At 41.5% G+C, this 23,683-nt stretch overlaps 2 protein-coding genes and 1 long non-coding RNA gene across 13 annotated transcripts in view; 2 read left to right on the forward strand and 1 right to left on the reverse strand.

Annotated features, from left to right (window-relative positions):
• The window catches only part of ermard (ER membrane associated RNA degradation), a 59,101-nt gene extending 41,502 nt beyond the window's left edge, over nucleotides 1-17,599 (reverse strand). For 3 of the 8 annotated variants that reach the window (XM_062975880.1, XM_016999333.2, XM_062975888.1), the window contains exons 1-9: nucleotides 17,284-17,452; nucleotides 15,236-15,404; nucleotides 12,299-12,438; nucleotides 5,783-5,884; nucleotides 5,230-5,319; nucleotides 4,099-4,196; nucleotides 3,016-3,152; nucleotides 1,235-1,349; nucleotides 193-295 (exon numbers count right to left, since the gene is read on the reverse strand). In XM_062975880.1, the coding sequence (XP_062831950.1) occupies nucleotides 193-295; nucleotides 1,235-1,349; nucleotides 3,016-3,152; nucleotides 4,099-4,196; nucleotides 5,230-5,319; nucleotides 5,783-5,884; nucleotides 12,299-12,438; nucleotides 15,236-15,404; nucleotides 17,284-17,325 (996 nt within the window). In that variant the 5' untranslated portion in view covers nucleotides 17,326-17,452. The other 5 variants (XM_016999336.2, XM_008124566.3, XM_062975873.1 and 2 more) reach the window with 5 other exon arrangements.
• On the forward strand, nucleotides 6,346-7,971 carry LOC134297694 (uncharacterized). Its single transcript, XR_010004537.1, has 2 exons — nucleotides 6,346-7,530; nucleotides 7,631-7,971. It is a non-coding gene; the product is annotated as an uncharacterized LOC134297694 (long non-coding RNA).
• dynlt2 (dynein light chain Tctex-type 2) lies at nucleotides 17,538-22,441 on the forward strand. 4 transcript variants are annotated; one of them, XM_062975934.1, is made up of 5 exons: nucleotides 17,538-17,669; nucleotides 19,713-19,916; nucleotides 20,956-21,114; nucleotides 21,748-21,802; nucleotides 22,239-22,441. In XM_062975934.1, the coding sequence occupies exons 1-4, from the start codon at nucleotides 17,589-17,591 to the stop codon at nucleotides 21,799-21,801; spliced, it is 498 nt and encodes a 165-aa protein (XP_062832004.1). In that variant the 5' UTR covers nucleotides 17,538-17,588; the 3' UTR covers nucleotide 21,802; nucleotides 22,239-22,441. The 4 variants fall into 4 exon arrangements, with proteins under 4 accessions (XP_062832004.1, XP_003215875.3, XP_062831982.1 ...); XM_003215827.3 differs by lacking the exon at nucleotides 21,748-21,802; XM_062975912.1 differs by lacking the exons at nucleotides 17,538-17,669; nucleotides 21,748-21,802 and adding an exon at nucleotides 17,734-17,932.
• The last annotated feature ends 1,242 nt before the right edge of the window (nucleotides 22,442-23,683 follow it).

The raw sequence follows: 23,683 nt of genomic DNA on the forward strand, positions 1-23,683 counted from the left end.
TGTAACTTCCAAATCCTGACATATTTCAACTAAGAAGGAACAGCACAGTGAAATATGTTTCTGACACTCACTTCTGCTAGCTATATTGTGGTTTAGTGAGCTAGATAATATACATCTGAATTGGACTGTTATTTAATATTAGCTAAAGACAAAACAGAAGTCAAAAGAAGTAAACGGTCAACAATTAAATACCTCAGCTGTCATTAATCTGCTTGGACATTTATTAACGGTTGTGAAAAGCAATCGGAGTCCACTTTCCAGCTGAGGAAGTAACAATATGACACAGTCGGCAAACCTTAAAGAAATAAAATGCTTAGAGTAATTTTTTTCTACACTTATTTCTTCTTTCACAAAAATGTTTGCTTTTTCTAAACATATCAATGCATTGTCCATCGAGGACTCTATTTCATTTGTGTTGCATAATGTAAGGGTCATTATTTCTATTAAAAATGGTCAGAAACAGCATGCAGTGTGAAAGGGGACAGTTTAATGTCAACATTTACACATGCTTACCCCTTGGTTCATGTATAAGGTCTTCTGCTGTAATAGTTACTCTTGCTTGGCAACTGTGCAGGCCCAGAAAGGCGCTCCTTACTCGGCACTTGGCTGCAGGCCCTGGTAGGCCTGCACACTTTGTACCTACATGCCACACGCACACTCCCTTGGAAAGAGTGCGTATGTGGCATGTAGACCCAAAGTGAGCAGGCCTGCCAGGCCCTTTCTGGGCCTGCATTGTTGCCAAGCAAGGCTGCCAGCGAACATGATGGAGGGCAAGCCCCAGCAAGCCGCCAGCCCCATGCCAAGAATCCCATCATGGGTCCACCCCTAGCTCCGATGGAGAGACCAAAACTGTGGCACAAAGTAGGTTTCCAATGGAAGGGGGAAATAGCAGCAGCAGCCCTAAAACTGAAGGGGAGCGTAGGAAGCCTGCCCATTGACACCAATAGGACAAAAATATTCATTTTTTGGATGCAGGATGAAAAATCTCATTCGGAAAGATGCCCATTTTTTGGAAGCAGCGCTCAAAAAACTAAAACGGGAACATACAAATTAAATGATCAGAAACGGATAGCAATCATATACAAATGCACCAGACTACATAATAATAGACAAATGGAACCTGAAAAGGGGAGATTGGAGCCTTGATGATTTATATAAATGTGGTATCTGCTTAAAAATATGTCTAGGCCTAACTTTATTAATACGTTAAAAATAAGACTAAGACTATTGTTACCTGGATTGTCTAAACGATGCCAAGGCAGTAACCCAGAAAGGAACCATGTTTCTCAACACAATACTTGATTTCATGACCAACTCTTCAGCCAAAGACAATAATTCTTGATTAACATCTAGAAAACAGAAGAAATGAATAGGAATACAAACTGGTGTGAAAAGTTTCCAGAACAAAGAAACAATTTGTAAAAATGAACAATATCCTCAACACCTTACATTTAGCAGTAATAATGGTATAATATATTTATTAAATAGAATAAGAATGGTTAAGACTACACTTCATAAGAAAGTAAGTAAAACTTTGTTTCTATCCTGCCCTATCTCCCCGTGGGGACTATGGAGGCTTACAACATAAAAGACATTCAATGCTGTAAAAAAGAGCAATAAACTAAACAATTCAAATAGACAGTACAGAACATTCAACAAAAAACAAATCCCATAAAAATAATAATGACAAATTACATGATATTAATAAAAACAACATTAAAAGCCATGTCCAAATTCCATTTCTTATTTCATAAAGCCGACTGAATTTCATATGACTGAATACATAAGGAAGTTTTTATTTGCTTCCTAAAGGAGGAATACATATGAGATGTCTGAAGTATACACATTAAAATCTTCAGTGTATTTGGGATTTTTCATGGCTTGACCTCTTTATGGAACATATACTTAAGGCAAACTTAGATATGTATAATGTATATATGTATAATGTACAAAATCAGTGATGGGCCATTCCTCATTTTGAAAGTTCATAAGAACTCTTAAAATTGTATGGTATTCTTTGTTATTAAACAAAGCTAAAACCTGTAATATGTACAAACAAACATATCAGATGCATGCCATCTCTTTCCCTACAGCTGATTACTGTATACCAGTAGTTCCCAAACTTATTTGGCCTACTGCCCCTTTCCAGAAAAAATATTACTCAGCGCCCCCTGGAAAGGGGGGCATGGCTTAGATGGGTGGGCGTGGCCCCTGCTCAAGGAGGCGGGGCTGAGCCTCTCCCCTACCCTAGTCCAAGATGCAGGGCTGGGAGGGGGAGGGAGGCGGGGCCACAAATGGGCGGCCGGGACTGGGATGGGCAGAGTTACGAGCTCTGAGGCAGGGCTGAGCTTCTATCCCTGTCCTGCGGCGCCTGCCCAGACACAGGGGGCGAGGCTAGAGGAGGGGGCGGGACCTCTTCCCAAGTGCCTGACAGGGCTGAACCTCTATACCCCACCCCCGTGTTCTAACAAGCGCTTCAGGGAAGGTATAGCCCTGCCCTTTAGTCCTAAAAAGTCTCTCAGGAGAGTTATAGAGGCTCAGCCCTGTCTAGCGCTCTTGGAAGGAGGCCCGGCCTCATCCCTAGCTCCGCCCTCTGTGTCCCAACAAGCGCCTCAGGAGAGGTATAGATTCTCAGCCCTGTCTCGGCCTCTTGGGAAGAAGCCATGCCCACGCCTCTAGCTTTGCCCCCTGTGTCCTAACAGGAGCCTCAGGTGCTCAACCCTGTCTCCGACACTTGGGAAGAGGCCCCGCCCCTCCCCTGGCCCCGCCCCATGTCCTAATAGGTGCCATCGCTGCCCCCTGGATCGCTGCAGCGCCCACCAGGGGCGGTAGTGCTCACTTTGGGAATCACTGCTGTATACCTACTAAACATGATGTGTTCACAGACACTTACTTTTGCAAGAATATTACAGTTTCCAAACTTAGGTAAATTTTAAAAAGACAAACAGTAAATCTTTAAGGACCACAATGTGTTATGCCAAATCATTACAACAGGTGATATTTAATATTGCTTACCTGGAAAAATATGCAAATCTTCTAAGCTAGTAAAAATTATGTATGGCCGATGAACTAAAGTAGTTAAACTTATCAGAAGGTAATTCCTTAACAATTGCCCCAATCCCGCTGTTAAAAAAAGCAGCATAGAGAAATATCTAGGAGAGAAATATGGCATGCAATAAAGTTAGAAACAGTTAAATCTGAGATACAAGAGTATTAAAAGATCACCATAGGCATAGGAGGACATGATAATTCAGCCACTTGAGTTCATGCATTGCCAACTTTCCAATTATACTGCAACTAGGGACTCTACATGGGGTTGCGCTTGAAGAAGATCCAAAAACTAATATGCTAAATACACCTACTGACTGATGGAACATCCCTCAGAAATGCACATAACACTGGTTTTAAAGGACTTGCACTGGTTGCAAATATACTTTTGGTTTGAATAGATGCTGCTGATTACATTAATACTTGAAAGAGTGCCTCTCTCTATAAGTGACTGCCAGGTTGCTGAGGTCTATTGGAAGAGTCCTCTTTTGCATCTCACTAGTAAAGGTAATACATCTGAGAAGACAGGGGAAATGGCCTTCTCTGCAGTGGTATCTCACTTGGGGAATAGTTTTTTATTTTTTGTTTTTGGAAGTTCGAAAAGCGTCCACACTGGTAACATTTCAAGTCTTGCAAGACATATATGATTCAAATATCTTTTCCTTAGGGTCAAAAAGTGCTACAGGCAGAGATATGTTTGATATGTAAAACTTTTTAAAGTTTTCGATAAGTTGTTTTCCTATATTCTACTGTCTTTCGATCACTCTTCTTTCTAATCAACTACACAAATCAAATCCCTAGTTGAATACTATTTCAACTGAAGACAAAACCAACATGAAATATGGAAAACAGGGATGGAGGAAAGTACTCAGGAAGGTGGGTTATTGATCAAGGCTGTTTCCCCATTAATGAAGATAAAAGTGCTTCAGCCCCTTTCAAATTTATGCAATAACTTTGAGCTGGTCAATCTGCGGTCCTATTACTACTATCTCCAGCAAAGAAAAAACAAACAGGATACTAAAGTGCAATCAAACTAGCTTGCAAGCTTACTTTACAGGGATTTCTTGAGGTGATGCAAACCCATGCCACAAAATATTGCGGAGATTTAGACCATCTGGAGATCCAATGAATACTCTCAGAACATCCATCTAGTTTGGATAAAGGACAATGATGTCAGTAACCATTTAAGCACAGACATAATTGTTAGGGAAAACTACCCTAAATACACAGCTGAGCATCCAAAAACAAACAGGATACTATAAAAGTTGAGCATTCAGCTCATTAGCCAGCAGAGTGTGAAGTGCCCTGTGATGTGGCTGTAAACAATTCAGAGCTTAGACAGGCAAAGATGCAGAGTCCAATCTTAAAAATCACAACAGGTTTATTTACAAAAATAAAAAACCAACTACATTTCTTAATAATCAAGAACTGGGTCTGGGCTACTCTAACACCCATCTCTTCTAAGATTTCAAGAGACCGAAAAATCATCCATCACTACATCTCTCTGTGACACACATGCAGAGAGATCTCTCAAAGCTCATTCTTTTCATACTAAGGTGTAAGAAAACTGAAGTCAGATTTTAAAAAGGCTTGCAGTAGAAAATTATCCACTCTACACAACCAATCAGAATGAGAGTTGAAACAAAGAAGAGAGAAGAAATAGATACATTCCCAACTCATACAGGAAACATGGCAGAAGGGAAACACTTAGCCTATTCTAAGCTAACTGTTCCTCATTGAGGACTTGAAACTTGGGCAGTGTGTGGTTGAACTCCAACAATAATATCAGTGTCATATACTGGATGACAGAGGCTGTTAAGAATAAAAGCCACCTCTACCCCTTTCCTAGAAAAACCTTTTTGTTGGGCATGAGTTGTAAAACCCAAGTCACTCTGGATTCCACTCAATTAAAATGTACAATCCAATCCTATGTGCATGAAACTGCTTCCTAAGCTCTAAATATACTGAGACCCTGGCATAGCATCAGAGGAACAGATTAGAAAACAAAGCTTGCTACAATCAAAAATACACAGTGCCTACAACTCCTATACCATACTTCAAAGATGAGCAAAAAGTGGTTGTTTTTGCACTCCTTGCCAGCCAATGTGTTTCAAGACACTGATTTAAAACTCATGAAAATAAAATACTTATATTTATGTGTTTCAAAAATCTGACACTCACCACTGACTGCCCAAAGACTGTAGCAAGTTCCTGAGATGCAAGCAAATCTCTCAGAAGAAAAGGACATTCTTTCCCTATTAATAAGAATACCTAGGAATCAAAATAAGAATACCTATTAATAAGACTACCTAGGAATCAACATTTTATTAACTTTTAACATAACCTTTAATAAAATTAATGACACTGCTCAAAAGATTTTCTTGATTTTAAAGTATAATTTGAAATAAAGGCAACTAAGGAAGACAATCTACTGGAAAGTTTAATGACTTAAGTTGAATCCTTTTCTTCAGGTAAGGAGGAATGAAACAGATGTATAACTGCCTTTAGCATTTGCCTAAGATCTAGACATCAAAGTATTAAGATTTGGCCAATGTTTCTGCCTAAAAACATGCAACACAAAACCCTCAGATTGTCCAAATGAGAGAACCAGCTGATAATTATATTCAACATACAACCTTCTGATAGTTAAATGATGAAGCGAAAGAGTGGTTTTATAGTTCAAAAAGACCTTATTAACCTAAAGCTTGGCAGTGACTAATATTTTGGCACTTACATCACCCAAGGCTCGCTCCAAGCATGACGTTAGCTTCATTAAATTCAGGGCAACTGCTGTAGCATCTGGATCCTTTATGGTTTGAAGCATTTCAAGAAATATCTGCCGTTTGGAACATCAAGAGTAATCATGTATCACTTTTTCCCAGAGCATTTGCAATAGGGTAGCAGAACCCCCTCCCAATACTCTTGAATTACCATTTTATTTACTATGAACAAAGTGAGCATTCCCCTTTCATAAAGAAATACTCCAGGTAATTATTTTATCTATATATGTCTCCAGTCACGCCATCATATAACTGAGAAGGCAATAGAAAAAGCTGTTTCTCTTGCTTCTCTCTTTATCAGCTGTCTCCTCTGACCACATTGTTCATCCATTGGAGCATGCAAGATTATCATAATTTTGTTTAGAGTGAAACACTTTGGTAGTTTGCAAAAGTGTTTGGACCACAGCTTTATCAGCCCTCCAGTATTCACTGCCTTATGAATTACTAAACTGAAATAAATCACAAGACCAAGTAGTCCTACAGTTCAACACAAAGGTAAAGGTTTCCCCTGACGTTAAGTCCAGTCATGTTTGACTCTGGGGGTTGGTGCTCATCTCCATTTCTAAGCCGAAGAGCCGGCGTTGTCCGTAGACACCTCCAAGGTCATGTGGCCGGCATGACTGCATGGAGCACCGTTACCTTCCTGCTGGAGCGGTACCTATTGATCTACTCACATTGGCATGTTTTCGAACTGCTAGGTTGGCAGGAACTGGAGCTAACAGCGGCCGCTCCCGCCGCTCCCAGGGATTGAACCTGGGACCTTTCGGTCTCCAGCTCAGTGCTTTAACGCACTTCACCACCGGGGCTCCTAGCATAATTCACTATAATTACCAGGGCCTCTTCCAAGCTTAATAACAGCAGTGGGCGTGAGTAAAACAAACAAGTGGAATGTTATTATGACACATGTAATAAATAATTAAATTGAATGTACAATTGCAGCTCCCTAAACTAGTCAGCTCTTTCCCTTGATGACTATGCTGCCTCTATCCCAGCACTTCACTGTCAGCATGATGCCCAACCCCCACCTGTATCTCACAGAGACAGGCCTATGGTTTTATTACATTGCTTTCCCCTGCAGTTCCTCTTCACAGTATTCCCTGAGACATGTTTGGCTTCCTTGAGCCAGGTTTGCTAGCAAGTATTTTCACAGCATGGACATTGGAGAAGCTTGTGTCCAGTCTTTAATCAGCTGCTGTTTTGTAGAGTTATTTGTAGCAGAGCTTAAGATATTGAAGTACTTGTAGACATCAAGAAAGGGCAATTCCTCCAGTTGCCACATGGGGGAATGAGTGATAACCAGGTCTGCAGGTACTACACACCACATTTGCACACTGATGCACTTGGACACATGTTGTACCTTTTCTTCTTTGTTTACCAATATGTTCTTTTGTTTGCTCACGCACAAACTGTATGCACACCCAAATCCCACCCCGATATCTTCCCATTCAGAAAAGAGAAGGTTCTAAGGTCCTTTCCCACAATGCTTCTTTGAGAAGTCCAGCATAATTTAGAGCTGATTTTTTCTTCTTCTTCATTAAGATCTGATCATTGTTTCTAATCTGGCTGTTGTTTTTGTTTCCTCCACCAGTATTAGATTTCTGTCTCCTGTGTTACAAGTCATTTTAATCTTGATTACTCTGGAACTAATCAGTATCTATACAGTTTGTGAAAAAAATGTTTCAGACTATCAGCAATACCTAAAGTGAGTACAATCTAGTTCAAAGTAACATATAGAACTTCTGGGTTTTTTTCTCACTGAGTCTCATTCAGTTGATTAATTGAGTGATGCATTCCCCTATCAGCCACATGGTGATGATGAGGATGATGATGATGATGATGATGATGCATGAACTGAAGAGAGTCGTAGTGCAGCACAAGCATCGTCCTGTTCATGCCCCAACTAGGAGAATACTGTGGAGCTGATGTTTCTGTCTTTTGCAGCACTCCTACTTATCCCTCCTCCTCCACTTTAGTTGTCGTTTAAGACTTCAAAAAGGATCCAGGGCATGTTGAGAAAGTTCATTATGTACTATATTTGTTGGATGGGGCTTTTTAAAATAACAACAACGCTTTGAAGTAGATTGCAAGATAAAACCTTTTCTCTCAGTGTTCTGATCCTAATAAAAATTAATCCTAGCCAAATTGCTCTCCCCATATTGCTTGGTGATGATTAGGATTACAGTGGAGATGGGTCAGACCTATATTCATGCAAATGGTGGCTGTGTTTCTACAGAAGTAAAACCAGAAAAGTTAAATGTGATTACATAGCATCTATGTTCGCCCATCATTGTCTAAGGTTCCATTTCCAATACAATGGTTATGAGCTAGCCTCACTAAGCAGAGTGGGACTCACTTTGGAGTAGACATGCCTAGAACTGCATTGTTGCTGCAAAACCAGAGAAAGCTATCTCTTGGAAAATCAATAGTTTTTGGAAATGATTGTTTAAAATCAAAACTTGGTTTTATCAGGCTTCCCCCCCGTTCTTCCTTTTTGCAGGTTTCTGAAGTTGATTTTGCAGTACACTGAGAATTTGGTGACCTACACAAGCCCAGAAAAGGACAAATGGAATGAAACTATGACCCTTACAGGAAAGGCACTGCTAAAAATCAGAACTTTCTTAGGAAAGCAGCTAGCACTTGTACAGTTAGTGGAGTACCAGCCCGAGGAAATTTAAAGGGGTACGCAAATATTTTTTTGCGCCCCCTCCCCTGCGCCGCAGGAGGCGTGGCCAGGACTGGCCCCACCTCCCGTGTCCTGACCCCGCCTCCCACGCGGGGCGGCCATGCCTCCCGCGGCACGGGTGGCGTGGGAGGCGGGGCCAGGGTGCGCAGCGCGGGAGGCGGGGCCAGATGTGGCCCCGCCTCTCGCGGGGCGCGCCCTGGCGCAGCCAAGCTGCAGCAGGAGTTCTTCCAGGCCGCAGCCTGAAAGGATTCCCGCTGCAGCGGGCGCGCACTGTGGGAGGCGTGGCCGGTCCCGCCTCCCGCGGGGTGCGCCCTGGCCTGGCTGTGCCATGGCGTGCCCCGCGGGAGGCGGGGCCAAACCTGGCCCCGCCTCCACGTCACACGGCCCCGCCTCTGCCAGGTGTGGCCCCGCCTCCCAGGGGCTCAATAGCGCCCCTGGGAAGGTGGCGCCCAACGCGCCAGCGTGCCGTGTTGGGCCAGGCCTGAGTACAAACCTTGAATACAATTGATGTGACTGCATAGGGATGTTTGCTGACCAAAACATAAGAAAGAGAAAGCAACAACACAACTTATTGTACTCTATATTATCACTGTGATGATAACCTTTCCCAAGGAAATAATAGAATGTGTAAAACAGCAATACCAAGAATCAATGGGGATGTTTTTCATTTGATGGACCCTTTATTTCTCAACTTTTAAGGGTTTTTATGTTTCATTTATTCTTAGTTTAAAGAAAAACCTTTGAAAGAGGATTTTCTACAAATGGGATAGATTGGGATACATGGGGTGGAAGCACTACCTAAACACTCTGGGCAATAAATTCTGCTCATGACCCAATACTCATAGATTTCTACAGCTGATATTCATCATCTTCACATGCAAGTACATTTATCTGAGTTCAGTTTAATTTAATTCTTAACTAGCAAAAGATAGAAACATGACTTCGTTGTTGTACCAATTCCCAGGATGTTCACTGATCATGTGATCTGGAAGATTTTAAGAGTTGGGGTCCCAACATAACTTCTCAAAGCTTTGCTATTAGGTGAACATGGAACTATAGCCTTAGCTGGAGCAGGCAACTACATGCCGGAGCGGTACCTATTGATCTACTCACATTGGCATGTTTTCGAACTGCTAGATTGGCAGGAGCTGGAGCCAACAGCGGCCGCTCCCGCGGTTTGAACCTGGGACCTTTTGGTCTCCAGCTCAGTGCTTTAACGCACTTCGCCACAGGGGCTCCTTAACGCTAAAAATTATTATTATTATTATTATCATTATTTGAAACACAACAAGATGAGTCCACAGCAGACACTCTGCTGTCTGTTGTACTGGATCACACGTCGGACACTTCCCAAGTGTCTAGGACTGTGTGATGTATTGGCGAATAATGCGTGCAGATCCCAGTAAGGTGGCCTTCTGCAGCTGGCAGATGGTAATTTTGTCAGCGTAGATTGTGCTTAAGTGCAGGCCTAGGTCTTTAGGCACTGCACCCAGTGTGCCGATCACCACTGGGACCACCTTGACTGGCTTGTGCCAGAGTCTTTGCAATTCGATCTTTAAATCCTCATATCGTGTCAGCTTTTCCAGTTGTTTCTTTTCAATCTTGCTGTCACTTGGGATTGCAACATCGACAATCCATACTTTGTTTTTTTAACACGATCGTGCTCCAAAAGTCTGTCTGTCTGAATTCGGAAGTCCCATCGCATGTATCATCATCGTTAATTATTATTATTATTGTTGTTGTTGTTGTTATTGTTTATACCCCACTTTTTCCTTTCCAAAAAAGAGACTCAAGACATCTTACAGTAAAAAATACAATACAATTTTAAACCCAAAAAACATACAAAAATTAAAATAGAATTAAACATGAACAGTATTAAAAATAAACAGTTACAATCCTCAAAACAAATTAAAATCTATTCATGGCTAAAACTATAGCACCCACTGACTTGATTTTTTAAAAAATCCTTCTTTAGAAGCCTGCCTGGGTTAAAGATTTTTCCCAGAAGGACAGCAGGGAGGAGGCCATTCTGGCTTCCCTCGGATAAAGGGAGTTCTAGAGTTGAGGAGCAATCACCGAGAGAAAAGGCTAGCGCTCTCGTTCCATCTATTGCGCTTGAAATGGAGATGGGAATGAAAGAAGGGCTTCTCCTGAGGGTCTCAGGGCCTGGGCAGAATCATACATGGAGATGTGATCAGCCAAATAGCCTTGACCTGAATTATATCCATTACTTCAAGGGATCCTTGCAACTCCAGCTATCCAATTCAGATTAAAATATGCTACAAGCAGGGTATGCTGAGATGCCTGCAGATGAAAGTGCTTTAGACAACTCAAGCCAAACCACACATTCAAGGAGGATTTATCAAACTGTGTACAGACTGAGGAGAGGAACAATTGTATCTTTTTCGTTCTCTAATCAGTTTCCACATGAAAGAGGAGAGGATGATTCTGCCACATCTTTGCATCGAAAGCAAGACAATACAGCTATTCTCAATGCAGCAATGTAACAGAACTACTCATCCTCAAAAATGAAAGGCATGCTATAAAAGCGGGTTATTTATCACAGCAGAAACATTAATTAGGAAGAAGTTCCTGATGGTAAGTAAGAGCTGTTTGGCAAGGGAATACACTGCCTGGGCGTGTTGTGGAATCTCTTTTAAGCAGAAGTTGGATGGCTGTCTGTCTGGCAAGAACTGGATTGCCCTTGTGATCTTTTCCAACTCTATGATTATAATATTTATACACCAAAAATCCTTCTCGGTGTAAGAATAAAGTGTCAACTCCAGCTTTCACATATTTGGAAATCACTAAACTCTGGGAGAGGCAGAGATGCACTACTGTCTTCTCAAACACTGTTGTATTGAAAGATTTTTGTGTAGGAGATGCTCATGTTATCCCACTATAGACAGTCTATTCTAGCTGTATGTATATTTCCACTTACAGCCTTCAACGACATGCATACACTGCTGTATTATAAATGGCTGTATATTCAAACCTGTATAGAGTTCCGCTTATCCATCTTCCACTTATCCGAGGCGCCACGTCCCCGTCCTCCCCACACACATCAGCGCACATGGCTGCCTCTGCCGCTGTGTCTGCCTCCCCCTCCTCCGTGCCTTCTCCTTCGTCTCCTCCTGGGACAGCCCGAGGAAGGGAGCACTGCTGAGCCTGAGGGAGCTTGAGAGAGGGAGGAGGACTTTTATCTCCCTCTTCCTCAGGCTGCCCCAGGAGGATACGAAGGAGGTGGTGTAGGAAGGGAGGCAGACACAGCAGCAGAGGCAGCTATGGAAGGTAAGGTAAGAGTTTCCTCCCTCCAGTAAAGGCGCTTGACTTTGGGGAAACTTGGAGCACAATGCTGTTTAGCAATGCACTCCACGTTTCCCCAGTCTGTCAGGCCTTTACCGAAGGGAAGTTTCCTCTCTTCGGTAATGGCCTGACTGAAACTTTGGGGAAATGTGGAGCACATTGCTAAACAGCAACACGCCCTGGGGTTCCCTAGGCCGGGCCTCCCTATTATCCAATAGATCCGGTTATCCAACACGCGGCCCGCCCGTTTAACTCGGATAACAGGAACTCTACTGTATTTCTATTAAAAGCTCTATAGTGAATATATTGGATTGAGATCCCATCCCTTGTTATCTGCCATTTCTTTCCCTCCTATTTGCCTCAGGTTTTTGACATGTTATCATATGCAAAGCATAATATACAATAACGGAATTACAAAACACTTCTGAACAATCATCCAGTATCACACCACTTTCTGTTCAGATTAAAGGTCTTTTCCTACCTCCGAGCAGTTTGTCCACTGGAACCATAACATAAACCGGTCTTCCAATTGTTCTATGGTGAGGGATTGTAAATGCAAGTGAACACATTCACATATGGGACCTAAAGACCTCACACTGTTTATGTACTCCAAAGTTTGACCTTAAAGACAAGATGGCAGGGTGTTGTCAAGGAAGGCATAAATTACACCATATTCTACAAAGCAGACATGAACCAGATATAGACTGAAAGACTTCTTACCAGATTTAATTCTTTCACAATGAAGAATCTTTGATAACCCCCTTAAATAAGAAATTGATTAAAACAGTTATTGAATCTATAGGACACTGACATACTCCAGTGTCTGATGGTTTTCCTATTTAATGTTATAAAACACACTGAGATGTATTAGTTCTCAGACTTTTCTGTCTATACTCCTAAACCATGAAAAGATCATCTTGGTTGTGAGAATTATATACCAAAGTCTCCTAAATGTTGATTATAAATACTGGTTGCAAAATTGGTTAATTGATGTTTTATTTCTGCAACCATGAAAAAAAAATTCATTAGAATTTCTGGAATGGATTCAGATATTTTTACCTCTCTCCTAGGTCACAAATAAATATAAACAGAATAATTTTTGACTTTTTTTAAATCTAAAAAGGGCTGCAGAAAAAGGAGGTCTTGCCTTGCCTTTGATATGTAACTTATACTTGGAACCATTCGCATGAGGAAATTCAAGCAATTTATGTCTACAATATTTGGTATCCACTGGAGTTAGATTCCAGGAGTAAAATCTATGGATGTGCAAGTCCCATTATATACAACTGTGTAGTAGTAAAATGGCATCCCTTACATAAAATAACAAAATCAAGGTCTGTTTTTTCAACTTATGAGTGTGTGAATATTTTCAGGCCATGGATGGTTGAATCTGTCAATAAAGAATTTGTGAATACTGAGGGCTGATCATATCATATTAATCATTCTAAATCTATGGCAATAGTAGTTGGTTCTGCTAGAGCAGGCATAGGCAAACTTTGGCCCTTCAGGCCCATTTATCCAGCCCTTGCGGCGGCGGCTCCCTCCTCTGCCGAGAAAGGTGCGCACAGCATGAAGGGGGAGGGAAAAGCGTGCACCTTTCTCTCCTCCCTCACTCTGTGTACATCTTTCCCACCGCTGCCGCCGAAGGTGGTGTGCACGGGGTGGGGAAGGAGGGAAAGGCGCACACCTTTCCCGCCTCCTCCCTCACCCGGTGTGTGCCTTCCAATACTTTGCTTGTGCCTTTTGTGAACAAAGGCAGAAGGGGGTTGGACTAGCGATCTCTTTCAACCCTGTTTATTACGGTATTTTAATTATTAGTTAATTAATTTTTAATTATTAAGGATGCTTTTCTTGCACTTTCGGTGCACAAAAGAAAAAGGGGGTTGGACTAAATGGCCCAAGGGTCTCTTCCAACCCTGTTTATTATGGTATTTTAATTATTATTTAATTAATTATTAATTATTAAGGATGCTTTTCTTGCACTTTTGGTGCATAAAGGCAGAAGGGGGTTGGATTAAATGGCCCAAGGGTCTCTTCCATTTTTCCATTATTATTATTATTATTATTATTATTATTATTATTATTATTATTATTATTGCTGCTCGGTGGCCATCTATCAGGGGTGCTTTGATTGTTCTTTGTGTGAGCCTTTACTTATTCTTTATTCTAAATATTGTATTTGTTCCCATTTTGTTTACTTCAAAATAAGATATGTGCAGTGAGAATAGGAATTTATTCATAGTTTTTTTTAAAAAACTATAGTCCGGCCCTCCAACGATCTGAGGGACAGCGAACTGGCTCCGTTTAAAATGTTTGAGGACTCCTGTGCTAGAGTGTGGAAACTAATAAAAATGCGGCACTATTGATTCTTAGGCTATAATTCCTTCTTCTATGCTCAAAGTTAGCAATGCATTACCATATTTTATGAAAGTCAGTTTCAAGACTATGCAATTGTCTATTCCTTGCCTATAATATTCCTTTCTCTCTTTTCCCAGTGTTTTTTTTTGTAATGTTTTCAAAATCAAAAAAATAATAGTTTAACAACAAGCACGGGCAATTTTTTTTTCTGTTCTGGGTGTCTCATGAGAAATTTGTTAGGGGCTATGTGGGGAACTGAATCATAAAGTTGGAAGAGATCACAAGGTCCATCCAGTCCAAATCCATTTTGCAATGCAGGAACACTCAGTTAAAGCACCTCTGACAGATGGCCATCCAGCCTCTGCTTAAAAACCTCCAGAAAAGCAGGCTTCATCACACTCCCAGGCAGCATATTCTACTGTGACACTGCTCTTACATCAGAAAGTTCTTCCTAACGTTTAGGTGGAACCTCTTTTCCTGAAATTTGAATCATTTGCTATGTGTCCTGGTCTCCAGAGCAGCAGAAAACAAGCTTCCACTGGGAGGGCTGAACAAGCTATGCGTAGAATGAGGGCCCCAAATGGCTGAATAACTGTTTTCATTATCTTCCTGCCCTCCCCCAATTTCCCTCTCTTTCTCCCTTCCTCTCTCAATCTTTTTTATTTTGTCCATGGAACCTTGTTGTCCCTGAAGTCTGAAGTGATCATTTGCTAAATCTTCTAAAATTAGGCTGGGTTCTACATGAAGCTCCGCAGCTGCAAGTTATTCACCCGATAATTATTATGCTCCAAAATAGGTGCACTATTATTATTTTTGTTCTGCAATGTCTGTGTTAAAGCATCACACTTTACATTTGTATATCATGCTTGTATTAATTATGCTGTAATAGGCAAAAACTACGGTTCAAATCAGATTCCTATTCATTTATGTGATTTCCAATGCAACCCTCCACATTTAAAATCAGAAGCCCCACTGTGTTCTATAGGAGTTACAAGGAAAGTGGCCCCTAGAACTGCAGCCTTATCAAATCAAACATGGACCATTTGGAACAAATACACACCTGAGTCTCTGTATCGTATGTGTTCTGTGATTACTCTCCAACGTATCTCACCTCTGTCAGATAAAATGCTATTAATGACATGGTTCTCTTTTATTTCAAAGCCAGCTTCACAAACCATATAGTGAACATTAGGGGAAAGGCAAGTAACAACAGGCTCAATGAAAAACATCTGGAACAAACAGAAAAATAACAAAAAAAAGCAAAAAAAATACAGTCTGGAATAAATGTAACAACTGTACCTCATAATGACTCTTGACAAATAGTCCAACAATGTATACCATCAAATATAAATGCACATTTGAAAACATTTTGGATGGATAAAGCTACACATTTTTATTACCAATCAACAGAAAACAGAAAAAAACCCTAAAAGTCCTGTGAATATGGCAACTGGCTAGCTTGATTAGCACTGAATAGCCTTTCAGGTTCAAGGTCTAGCTACTTGCTGCCTGGGGGAATATTTTGTTGGAAGGTGTTAGCTGGCCCTGATTGATTCATGTCTGGAATTCCTCTGTTTTCTGCGTGGTGTTCTTTATTGAAATACCGCTGGATAATGGAGGAAGCCAGGGAGTTCCAGAAAAACATCTACTTCTGCTTTATTGACTATTCTAAAGCCTTTGACTGTGTGGACCATAATAAACTATGGCATGTTCTTGGTGGTATGGGGATACCAAGTCACCTTGTCTGTCTCCTGAGAAATCTGTATAAAGACCAAGTAGCCACAGTAAGAACAGATCACGGAACAACAGACTGGTTCAAGATTGGGAAAGGAGTACAGCAGGGCTGCATACTTTCACCCTAACTATTCAACTTGTACACAGAACACATCATGCGATGTGCGGGGCTTGACAATTCCAAGGCCGGAGTTAAAATTGCTGGAAGAAACATTAACAACCTTAGGTATGCAGATGATACCACTCTGATGGCCGAAAGTGAGGAAGAGCTGAGGAGACTTATCAACAAGGTGAAAGAAGAAAGTGCAAAAGCTGGGTTGCAGTTAAACATCAAGAAAACCAAGATCATGGCAACTACACCTATTGATAACTGGCAAATAGAAGGAGAAAATGTGGAGGCAGTGACAGACCTTATATTTCTAGGCACGAAGATCACTGCAGATGCAGACTGCAGCCAGGAAATCAGAAGACCTTTACTTCTTGGGAGGAGAGCAATGGCCAATCTTGACAAAATAGTGAAGAGCAGAGACATAACACTGGCAACGAAGGTCCGCATAGTCAAAGCAATGGTATTCCCCATAGTAACCTATGGAAACAAGAGCTGAACCATAAGGAAGGCTGAGTGAAGGAAGATAGATGCTTTTGAACTTTGGTGCTGGAAGAAAATCCTGAGAGTGCCTTGGACCGCAAGAAGACCCAACCAGTCCATCCTCGAGGAAATAATGCCCAGCTGCTCACTGGAGGGAAGGATAATAGAGGCAAAGTAGAAGTATTTTGGCCACATCATGAGGAGACAGGAAAGCTTGGAAAAGATCACGATGCTGGGGGAAATGGAAGGAAAAAGGAAGAGAGGCCGACCAAGGGCCAGATGGATGGACGGTATCCTTGAAGTGACTGGCTTGACCTTGAAGGAACTGGGGGCAGCGACAGCCGACAGGGAGCTCTGGCGTGGACTGGTCCATGAGGTCACGAAGAGTCAGAAACGACTATATGACTGAGAGAGAGAAGGAGATTTTGTTCATTTTCATGGTTTCCTCCTTTGTTCAAACTGTGCACATGCTTGTGGATTTCAATGGTTTCTCTGTGTAGTCTGACATGGTAGTTGTTAGAGTGGTCCAGCATTTCTGTGTTCTCAAATAATATGCTGTGTCCAGGTTGTTTCATCAGGTGCTCTGCTATGGCTGACTTCTCTAGTTGGATTAGTCTTCTGGACCACTCTAAAACTACCATGTCAGACCACACAGAAATGCCACTGAAATCCACAAGCATGTGGACAATTTCAACAGAAAGGATGAAAATGAACAAAATCTGGCTAACAGTATTTAAAAACTTTAAAACCAGGACAATAAAGAACAGCAATTAAAACATTCACACCTGCCTCAAACTGACAAGCGTTCCTTTTCTCACCCTGAACATTCCAGAGATATATAAACCTCAGTTGCCTAGTTTCCAACAGACCATACGACCTCTGAGGGTGCCTGCCATAGATGCGGGCGAAGCGTCAGGAGAGAATGCTCCATGCTTTGGAATCCTGGTAGATGAACGCGCTTACCTCCTTTCCTTCCGGATACCTCGATGACGTCACGAGGGGGCGGGGCGTCCTCTTGCCGCCACTCCTGAGGCGGCCGTTAGTCGGGAGCTCTTTCTACGCAAGCGCGTTGCCCAGTCAAGGGTTCAAGATGGATAAACTCAAAAAAGCGGCAGGCCCCTTGGCCGGGGCGAGAAAGCATAGTATTTTTGACAAAGACGCGGCTTTCCGGGTCGGTGTTAAGGCTTGGGATAATAGCTGCGCATGCGCGGGGGGGGGGGCGTAAACAACGCACTGACACGAGAAGCCAGTAGTAGGCGCTGTGATGTGTTGAGAACTAATAATATGTATAATGGCGCCTGCGCCTGGGGTACCACGCACTGGGAGGCTCTGAGATATACGAGAAACCAGTAGTAGGCGCTGTGGCGGGATGAGGGCGAATATGTACAACGGCGCATGCGTGTCGAAGGGATTCCATCCTGTCTTAAGGTTAAGGTAAAGGCTTTCCCCTAACGTTAAGTCCAGTCATGTCTGACTCTGGGGGTTGGTGCTCATCTCCATTTCTAAGCCGAAGAGCCGGCGTTGTCCGTAGACAACGTAGACATGTGGCCGGCATGACTGCATGGAGCGCTGTTACCTTCCCGCCGGAGCGGTACCTATTGATCTACTCACATTGGCATGTTTTCGAACTGCTAGGTTGGCAGAAGCTGGAGCTAACAGCGGGCGCTCACTCCGCTCCCAGGGTTTGAACCTGGGACCTTTCGGTCTCCAGCTCAGTGCTTTTACACACTCCACCACCTCCATCCTGTCTTAAGCATTGCGATTCCCAAACAGTCCTTCAAAATGTTTGGACTCCAGTTCCCAGCAGCCATGGGGAATGATCAGGGAATTTTTTTTTGGGGGGGGGGGTACACCTACACTGTAGAATGAATGCAGTTTGACACCACTTTAACTGCTATGGCTCAATGCTATGGAATCCTGGAGCCTGGCAAAACTACTCCAGGATTCCATAGCATTGAGCCATTGCATTTAAAAGTGTTGTCAAACTGCATTCATTCTGCAGATGCGCTCTGGGAGACCAGAGTGTGGGAAAGACTGCAAAAGCAACCTTAGGCTTCTTCCACACAGCTTTATAAAATCCCACATTATCTGCTTTGAACTGGGATATATGGCAGTATGGGCTCAGATAACCTAATTCAAAGCAGATATTGTGGGATTTTTTTGCCTTGATATTCTGGGTTATATGGTTGTGCGGAAGGGCCCTTAAAGAGACAAACTGCATTGAGTTTAATAGGCCTTCTGTTGAACTGTGCACTTTCATTTATAAGTTCAGCTCAGTAAAAACTTGAGCCTTTGAAGTCTAGATTCCAACTTTGGGGAAAGAGCTCATCCAAAGAGAGGCTAGGAAACTTTACCACCCAAAAAGGGAGTTTGAATTTGGGACACATCTAGAGTGCATCTATACTAGTTTTAATGCAGTTTGACACCACTTTCACTGATGTGGCCCAGTGCTGTGGAATCAGGATCTGTAGTTTGCTGGGGCACCAGCACTTAGAGAAGGCCAAGGCCTTGCAAAACCACAATTCCCAGGATCCCAGCATTGAGCCATTGTGGTTAAAGTGGTAACAAACCTCATTCAGTCTACAGCAGTGGTTCCCAACCATTGGCTCCAAGTATTTTGGACTTCAGCTCCCACAATTCCTAACAGCTGGAATTGTAGTTCAAAACACCTGGAGGACCAAAGGTTGGGAACCACTGGTCTACAGAGTAGATTCATCCTTGACTGGGTTGCACTCCAGCAATTAATGCACTCTTTAAGCATGTTTAAGGAAACTGGAAATAACTTGCCAACAATTTAGCATGGTTGCCAACATGGAATATCTAGTAACATTGCATGATTACTTGAATAGATATTAGCAATTTTAAAATATGTATATGTTAATTGTGATGTAGTAGTTAAAAATTATGTTGGGGCAGGGCAAGCTTGTTTTATACTTCCCCGGAGACTTGGACTCGGAACAATGGGTTCAAATTACAGAAAGGGAAATTCCACTTGAACATTAGGAAGAACACTCTGTCTTTAAAAGCTGTTCAACAGTGGAACCCACTGCCTCAGAGTATGGTGGAAGCTCCTTCCTTGGAGGCTTTTAAACAGGTTGAATGGCCATCTGTTGAGAGTGCCTTGATTGTGCTTTTCTTGCATGGCAGGGGGTTGTACTAGATGGCCCATGTGGTCTCTTTCAGCTCTATTATTCTGTGATTGTATTATCCACAGGCGGCCAGACGCCGAACTTCGAGTCATGATGTTACAGGAAGCGAGCCAGGAGACGAGGAATCCATTACAGATTTTACAAGAAATGAGCTCTTGGCACTCAAGACTAGTTTTGCAAGACCGAAGTATGCCAACACCTATAGAATGGAACCTTACAGGAAATGTGAGGCTCATGTAGCAAGGAAAAAAGTGGAAGAGATCCTGAAGGTAATGTATGAATAGCTATGCTGCTCCTAAACATTTTGTACATCATAATAACATTAGAATTAATTACTGGAGTTGCATGTACCTCTATGATTCTGTGGTGTATAAGAATAATCTGTTGTATCTTCTTGCCATTTCACAGATCCTTAGGCTCTTTTCAGCAATTATTTGAGTTGTTTACCATTTTATATACCATTGTATAAAACGGGACATGTGTGGAGACTCCTTTTTTGGAGATTTTCAAATGGAGGCTGGATGGCGATTTGATGTGCTTTTCCTGTATAGCAGGGGGTTGGACTACATGGCCCATGTGGTCTCTTCCAGATCAGTGATTTTATGATCCACAGATTCTGCTATCCATGGGGACCTGGAACCAAACCCTAGCAAATACCAAGGGTTCACTGTTCTTGAAGATCCCAAACTCAAGCCTGGACAGAATGTCAATGGAGCCTGAGCTGGATAGACTTCGGATAAGGCAGTTTATGGACTGTGACCTTATCATATATACTATACAGTGAACTCAGTTGTCTCTGTTCTTCATATGCAGAGATACCTCACTTAACAAAGCTTCTGACAAATAAGTTTTGTCACCAAAATGGGAATCATAAGAAAAGTGGAAACAGGTGAAAGAAGGAAAAAAAATACATTTGGATGCATTGGGGAAGAAACTTTCATGCATTTGGATACACTGGGAAAGAAATGGTCTTTAGAGTTCAAAATAGATCCATGGAATCTTATAAATGGAAGGGGACAAGAGGGCCCCTGAAAGATACCCATCCAACCTGTGTTTAAAGACCTCCAAAGAAAAAGTTGTTTAAAAAGGTGGCAAAAATCCACTTTCTTACATACCAAGCCTCAAACTGAGCCATAACATATTGTTCAAGATGATGGGGAAAACAGTATTTTATGTTGAGTTATATATATTGTGTTGTTGAAAATAGCTTTATTACAGTGATTCCTTGTAAAAACCATTTTAAAATATTGGCATTTTTCAGAGTGGGGTTTTATTTGAATGCTGGCAACTCTGTTTAATCCTTTATAGAATAAACTTAAAGATTTCAAATATCAAGGTTCCAATGGTGCCTCCACATGTACAGAACTCACAGGAGAAATATTAGCAGCTGTCAAGGAGCTGGACTTTGATCGCTACAAATATATAGTCCAAGTATTTATTGTAGAAAAGACTGGACAGTCAATACATGTGAGTAAATACATTGAATTACCCTGCTTTTAGGTAAGGTAAACTTTAATTACGGTCAATGACCAGCTCATAACAGGGGTACCCAGTTCTGTACATCCATGTCAGACTTCGTTAATAATAATAAAATTACAATAAAAAAATTAAAAACCATTATAAAATTGAATTATTTACCAATTTAAAATCTAGGCTAAAGATCACATACAAGTAACTAATGAAGCCCAACTAATCCCACAGGATCCTCTGGGGCAGTCTCAAGGGAGGGAGTGGGGAGTAACCATAACTGTAAATAACAGTCTAGAACTATAATTATCAGTCTATTTCTGATTTCCCATCTATACTCTGTAGGAGATGCTTAAGTCTTTTGGCTTTCAATCATCGTCTGCTGAATTTTAATTGCAGCCATGCAGAACTTGGCAACATTGTATGTCACAGCTGAGATGGTATCTGAGAGCAGTAAGGTTACGTAAAATTGTCCAGAGTGTCCTGGGTATTTAGCTGTCCAAGGCTGCTTTTAGAAAACTGTAGGGTGCAACTCTATTTTTTTCCTGAAGTGTTAGGGTTTACTTCTAAGTAGGGTTTACTTCTAAGTAAAGGACTACGTAACAACATTCTGTCAATTCTGCTCCATTATAGCTGTGTAAAAACAAGACGTCTGGAATGGGGGTTTGCCAGACGGAGAATGTTTGAGGTGATTCTACTCTTCTACTGTGACACTATTGTGCTGTGTTATGTGTGCTTTGCCTTTTGTAACTATCAGTAAAATTTGACATGCATTCTTGAAGTTAGATGTGAGCTCCATTATAGTGAATAATATATATGTGGGGGATGACCCATATTACAAAACACAATACTTCTGTAAATGTCTGTGATTATATTTTGATATTAGTTTGGACTATTAAAGTTATCTTGGCCTGATTTACTGGCAGAATTTATGTTCATGGGATTCCTTGCATTGTCCTGAAATGATAACTGGGTTTACAGATCGTTCTGTAAAAATATTTGAGAATTGTTCTTGGGAGTATTTCACAAGATCTCCTGCAAATGAAACATATGTGTTATGTGACTGAGAGTTTTTTTCCAAAAATTTTATTTTGCTGATAGGTTAATTCTTTTCTCTCCTTCAGATTGCCAGCAGATGGGTCTGGGATGTTGCAAGAGACACATGGATTCAAGGTCAATATGAAACTGAGGACTATATAGCAGTGGCTCTCATAATTGCTTGTTATTATGAGTAAATCTTGGCAAACAACCACAGTAATGTTCAAGTTTTTATCTATTATAATATGCTATGTTTGATCAAATAAATGTCGCCAACATTATTTTTCCAGATGTGCTATCTGTGTAATACTAATTTGCAAGAAGGATTTTAGACAAATTATTGTCATCAGAACCATAGCCAGAAAAAAAAATTGGGGCGGGGGGGAGTTGAAGCTTTTTTTAGCAAATCATGAAGAGAGTTTCATAACGCAAAATAATTTAGAAATCAGGCTCCATCGATAAACTTCAGTGGACACTCAAGACAGATAAATATCAGTGGACACTCATGGGGATTTGGTTAACCAGTTAAAATTCTTGAGTAAACCAGGTTTTTTTAAAAACCTGAAATTTTTTTTTGGGGGGGGGGTGTTGAACTCCTAACTCCCACCCTCCCTTGGCTACAGCCCTGATTGTCACGTAATGGTTTGTTACTTGCTGCAATCTTTTAGAGTGGCCAAACAATCTTTAATTTGTTTCCACATGGACCTATTTCTTTTCTGTATGGTTTGAATCCACATTTTTGTTTTTTACTATCCAAGCTCTTCCCCAGTAACTCAAATATATACCATACTTTATTACTGTGTACTCTGTATCATATGTATTGCATTGGCAAATAAGCAAGAATATGAACCTGTGAAATTTTAGATTTTGGGTCTAGGAGTAATATGGAAAGATTTCATTTTATTTTATTACTAAATAGATACTCAATAATTTGCAACTTTCATACAGAAGAGTGTAAGTTATGCTCTAAACAGCTACTGTACTCCTCTCATAAACAAGATGGGAAAGAGAAATGTTGTAACTATGCCAAAGAAACTAGATCTTCTGATCTAGCAGGCTGTGCTGTACTCCTGGTGGACAGGGCAACACTGAATTGTCTGATTATGATTGCCTTCCAAGTGTAGGACGGTGGGTCCATAGCTGACTGCAGAGGCCTTTTCTTGACCTGCATGTTCTTTTGCAGTGGGAACAACGGTTTCCAGATGGAAGGCGGTCCCGGTCAGGGTTGGTTTGATGTGCCTTCCTCTTGACATGTTTCTCCTTTTTGCTGTCTATTCGTTCCTCTCCAAATTCAACTGCACTGTTGGTAACAGCTGACCCCCAGTTAGAGCGCTCTAGGGCCAGGGCTTCCCAGTTCTCGGTGTCTATGCCACCATTTTAAAGGTTAGCTTTAAGCCCATCTTTAAATCTCTTTTCCTGCCCACCAACATTCCGTTTTCCATTCTTCCATTGAGAGGAGAGTAACTGCTTTGGAAGATGATGATCGGGCATTCGGACGTGGCCAGCCCAGTGAAGTTGATAGTGAAGGGTC

Source organism: Anolis carolinensis, chromosome 1 (assembly GCF_035594765.1).
Source record: "Anolis carolinensis isolate JA03-04 chromosome 1, rAnoCar3.1.pri, whole genome shotgun sequence".
In the NCBI taxonomy this organism is placed as follows: Eukaryota; Metazoa; Chordata; class Lepidosauria; order Squamata; family Dactyloidae; genus Anolis; species Anolis carolinensis.

Excerpts from the sequence above, each read along its gene's own strand:
- dynlt2 (XM_003215827.3), top strand. The coding sequence starts at position 17,589 with ATGGATAAACTCAAAAAAGCGGCAGGCCCCTTGGCCGGGGCGAGAAAG. Across the intron at positions 17,670-19,712 it reads ACAAAGACGCGGCTTTCCGG|GCGGCCAGACGCCGAACTTC; the intron begins GTCGGTGTTAAG and ends TATTATCCACAG. Across the intron at positions 21,115-22,238 it reads AGACTGGACAGTCAATACAT|ATTGCCAGCAGATGGGTCTG; the intron begins GTGAGTAAATAC and ends TCTCTCCTTCAG.